The 5,189-nt window shown below is 53.4% G+C and overlaps 1 protein-coding gene across 1 annotated transcript in view; it reads left to right on the forward strand.

The window, feature by feature from the left end:
• Positions 1-2,567: 2,567 nt before the first annotated feature.
• The window catches only part of VOLCADRAFT_32673 (uncharacterized protein), a gene marked incomplete at both ends in the record, with an annotated part of 5,751 nt that continues 3,129 nt past the window's right edge, over positions 2,568-5,189 (forward strand). The window contains one exon of the mRNA XM_002958914.1: positions 2,568-2,717. Coding sequence (XP_002958960.1) covers positions 2,568-2,717 — 150 coding nt within the window. The remainder of the gene's footprint in view (positions 2,718-5,189) is intronic.

The raw sequence follows: 5,189 nt of genomic DNA on the forward strand, positions 1-5,189 counted from the left end.
GGNCGGTAGTACACAAACACCCGAAGTAACCAGCACAACCACGCACGCAAGTCCATGCAAATCGTACAGCGGCACTCCCAATTCACAGGAAACTTTAGTTTTCTCGACGCTTCGCTTACAAAGCTATGAGATTGTGTGAAGAAGGGGGCAATAGCTTCATCCGTGGCCACCACTAGCCTGGCAGTGTTTACCTTCCCGGGTGTGTTTGGGTGCACCCTCATGCTCATGCTTCTGACCCATGCCGACTTCTGAAACGTCAGTGGCATTTTCGGGTCCAGCACGCACCATCAGCACATCCCGTGGAATCTGTGCCTGGAATCAACGGCGGCAGCAGCAAGTTTCCAATCGGGTCGGCTTTTGCAGGTGTGTCACTACACCAGTGGTTCCATCATCTCGGCCATCAGCAATGGAATCGATTGGCATCCATCCAGCCTCTTCTGTTCAAGAATCTGTCCCGGGATCACTTCCAAAACAGCCTTCCCGGGACAGCACACTCTGTACCTTCCTTCCTTATCACCTTCCCCAGCATAAAGCCTGTCGTGTTTCAATGGGTTGAGTGCACGTGCACACAGTAATAGTTCTGTCCGTTGGAGTCGGAGGGCATCGATCCCCCTACCTCCCGCATATCATCTGCTGCACTCAGCATCGCATGCTAAGCGGGCGCTCTACCATTTGAGCTACGACCCCTGCACATCCTCACCACTCTGCGCTTGATGACGGGATCGAATCGTCGACCTTACGGTTAACAGCCGTGCACTCTACCGACTGAGCTAACCGAGCAGGTCTGGCAGATGGATGTACGGCAGCACCAAGCATACGCCACATGCCCCGTACTGTACGACTGCTACGGCTGAACCTGTGCCCCTTGCCGTACGACAAAAGAACAGAAAAAATGCGATGCGATTAGGTTGATACAACCTACTGCATACCAAGGTGCAGGTAATGCGTCAGCAACCAGCTGCAAACAGGGCTCTATCGATGTATTGTTCGGGTCCGTGCCGTCAGTGCACACCAGCATAACACATAAGAAATGGGGACCTGCAATTCATTCATGCAAAAAATGTAATAATGTAGCTGGCCGCTCGTCGCTGGCCGCCGATTGGAATGCTGGAATAAAAAAATACCCTGTGTTCGTGCATGTATGCCTTGAGGGGGTAGTAGCCGGCCCAGGCCAAAAAGGCCTCTCGAGATGCGAGGAACATGTGCTCCAGTGCGTATTCATGTATGTTTTCGCGGGAAGCCTTCGTTGCAAAAAGGAAACATATGTAGCTGGCAAGCAATGAAAACAGGGCCGGGTGTGGGTGCACTCCCCCGAAGCGACAACTAGGGCCTGCAGACCAACTACTTCAGGGCGGTAGTACACAAACACCCGAAGTAACCAGCACAACCACGCACGCAAGTCCATGCAAATCGTACAGCGGCACTCCCAATTCACAGGAAACTTTAGTTTTCTCGACGCTTCGCTTACAAAGCTATGAGATTGTGTGAAGAAGGGGGCAATAGCTTCATCCGTGGCCACCACTAGCCTGGCAGTGTTTACCTTCCCGGGTGTGTTTGGGTGCACCCTCATGCTCATGCTTCTGACCCATGCCGACTTCTGAAACGTCAGTGGCATTTTCGGGTCCAGCACGCACCATCGTGGAATCTGTGCCTGGAATCAACGGCGGCAGCAGCAAGTTTCCACTCCGGGTCGGCTTTTGCAGGTGTGTCACTACACCAGTGGTTCCATCATCTCGGCCATCAGCAATGGAATCGACACACACTAGACGCGGGCTGCGTCGCCCGCGAGGGGGCCGTAGTCCCCCGGTGCAGCGTGTACGTGCGTCCTCCATTGCAGCATGTAGGTCCATTGCAGCGACGTGCGAGGGGGCAGAGCAGGAAGTTTGTCATGGCTGCCTTCGCCATCGTACCACGGCCCTCGCCGGCAGCAAACATCACCGTGCCAGCCGCCAACACCGGCACCACCACCAAAAATGTACGTCGAGTCAATGTACCGCTTGGTGACTACTACACCGTCACCGACTACTTCGTATGTGTGGGCTGCAGTGTTTGACATGCCGCGGGGCTGTTGCTCTGCATCCGCACCGAGCCGCATGCTCGACATAATTGCCCCTCTAAAATGAAAACCGCCGGCTAGTGTACCCAAGCGCTCACGACTACGATCCCCACCTTGCTGGGGTGAATCATTTGAGCGGCCCGCCATAACTGACGGAACCCGTATTACCGGGAGTGATTGAAATAGCTATATACAGGTGCGATATATATGCATTATATTCATACAGTAGCAAGGAAACGACTGCAAATAGCACAGCATCGCGTGGCTAGCTTACAGTGGCCGGCTTTTGTAAAACCGGACGTGAAGAGAAATAAAGCAGGACCGTACGTGAAGAGAAATAAAGCAATTGCTTATGTATGTGTTGCAATCACACTGCGGTGAACCGGCGCTCGCGAACAACACAGCTACACAAAAGTCCGTACAGCCAACATTGGACAATGTTGGACAGCCGAATATGTGCACATCGGCGCAGCCTCATATACCCGCGCCTAGACTGGATCGCGTGTTGAATTGTGCGTTTAACTGCGCGTCTAAGTGCATGTCGAATTGCGCGTTGAGTTGCACACTTAAGCGTGCGTCGAATCGCGGGTTGAGCTGTGCGTTGGATTCCATGGATCGGTGCGCGTCAAATTGCACACTTCAGTGTGCGTCGAATTGTGTGGTTCGGGACACGTTAAATTGCGCATCGTTTAATTGCACATCGAGTTGTGTGGTGGGTTACGCGTTAAAATGCGAGTCGGCGTATGTCAAATTGCGGAGTGCGGTGCGGCCAATGTTTTGCAATTTACACGTTCAATCACGGTGCGGTGCGGTGCAGTGCAATGCGGTGCGGTGCGCGGTCCCGAACGAAAAAAATAAAACAACCGAGCAGCGCCGGGATCGAGCCTGCGACCGCGGCCCCAACTCGACGTCGGAGCTAGCACGCACGACGAAGCGGCGCACGTCGATGCTCAGGGGCATATTGCGGGGGCAGAGGTGTGCTGCAGTGCGATGCGTTGCGTTGCGGTGCGGTGCGGCGCGGTGCGGTGCGGTGCGAAAAAACGAAAAAAAGCGACGACGACGGGAAGCGAACCGGCGACCGCGGCTCCCACGCGGCGACGGAGCTAGCTTAAAAGACGCAGCTCCGAAACTGCGAACGACACGGCGAAAAAGGGCAACTTACCAAGCGGCCACCCGGACAGACAGACAGACTAGACGCGGGCTGTGTCGCCCGCGAGGGGGCCGTAGTCCCCCGGTGAATTCCGCATTGCATGGTGCTGTCGTAAGCGCGTACAGCATAGCATAGCATAGCGCGTACGGCATAGCACAGCATAGCATAGTTCGTACGGCATAGCACAGCACGTACGGCATAGTAATAGTACGGCATAGCACAGCATAGCAAAGTTCGTACGGTGTAGCGTATCACGTACGGCATAGCGTGTACGGCATAGCGCGTACGGCGCGTACGGCGCGGTCATGCTACACACGGTCATGTTGTAAGTTTTAATGGCACCAGCAGCACCACCTGACACAACGACCTTCGACCATGGAAGGAATGCCGTACACGCTTAAGACATGTAATTGTACTGCGTGTTGGATTGCGTGTACGGCTTTCCTTGAATTGCGCATTGCACGGTGCGTTAAATTGCGTGCACCGGTGCACGGTTGGTTGTGTGTTTCGGTGCGTGTTGGATTGCGTGCTTCAAATCAAATCGAAGACGGCGATTTTCCCGACGAAGAGCTAAACATACATTAGCTACGTACCTTGCATATATACCACAGCCGCTTTAGGCACTCGGCGTGCTGCAACGGGAGTGATTAGAGGCGGAAATCGGTCAGACAAGCTGGAAAGGCAAAGTGCGCCTCCTGATCCACCACGTGAACGCTATGGAACCGTGTACGAAGACGTGGAGTCATAGCCACCATATCCTGATGATAGGGCTGTAACACACAAGCCCTAATAGTTGGAACTGGTTTAGGTAGCCGGTATGCTGCAATGGGAGCAGTGAAAGCCGGACATCGGTAAGGTAAGGTGGTACCGTTACCGTTGAAAGCTGGTGCACGGCACCAGCACCACCACCTGACACAACGACCTTCAACCACGGAAGGAATGCCGTACACGCTTAAGACATGTAACTGTGCGTTGTACTGTGTGTTGGATTGCGTGTACGGCTTTCCTTGAATTGCGCATCGCATGGTGCGTTAAATTGCACGGTGCGTTAAATTGCGTGCACCGGTGCATGTTTGGATTGCGTGTAGGCTTTCCTTGAATTGCGCATTGCATGGTGTGTTAAATTGCGTGCACCGGTGCACGTTTGGTTGCACATTTCGGTGCGTGTTGGATTGTGTGCTTCAAATCAAATCGAAGATGGCGATTTTCCCGACAAAGAGCTAAACGTACATTAGATACGTACCTGGCATATATACCACAGCCGCTTTAGGCACTCGGTGTGCTGCAACAGGAGCGATGAGAGGCGGAAAATTGGTCAGACAAGCTCAAAAGGCAACATGTCAACAGTGACATCGGTTATATCGTTTATACACTCACCAATAAAATGGGCGGAAATGGTACGGGCAACATGGAGTGACATCATGTCGTGTACTACTACGGAGACGAGTATGGTGGCGATGACTCGCTGAGAGGGTGTGGAAGTTCTATCGAGAACATACCTGTGGAATGCACACTCAGTAGCAGAAGTTCCGATACCGGCATCGGCACCAGGGCCGGAGGTCTGGGAGGAAGAGGAGGGCAGCGACTATGTAGAGAGGTGTGGAGCAGCAGCCACAACACATGCAAACCTGCAGTACAACACAATAACGATGCATTACCATTGTGTGGAAACGATCCCGGATGTGGCACTTCGCTATGTCAGGTAGATCGTAGCAAAACCATCACATACATTTCTGGCACATATACCAGAGCCGCTCCAGGCATGCTGCGGCGAGAGCGGTGAAAGGGATCGGTTCCAACGACAACAAGCTAGCAAAGCCGCTCCAGGCATGCTGCAGTGAGAGCAGCGAGTGGTGAGAGGCGGACATTAATTAGGCAGAATCGGATGAAATCATGCTACAGGAGGCTCTGTTATACCATTCATACACTCACCAGCATACCCTATGGCATAAACATGCCGGTTACCGACCGTTTGGGCCCATA

Source organism: Volvox carteri (genome assembly GCF_000143455.1).
Source record: "Volvox carteri f. nagariensis unplaced genomic scaffold VOLCAscaffold_112, whole genome shotgun sequence".
Taxonomy (NCBI): Eukaryota; Viridiplantae; Chlorophyta; class Chlorophyceae; order Chlamydomonadales; family Volvocaceae; genus Volvox; species Volvox carteri.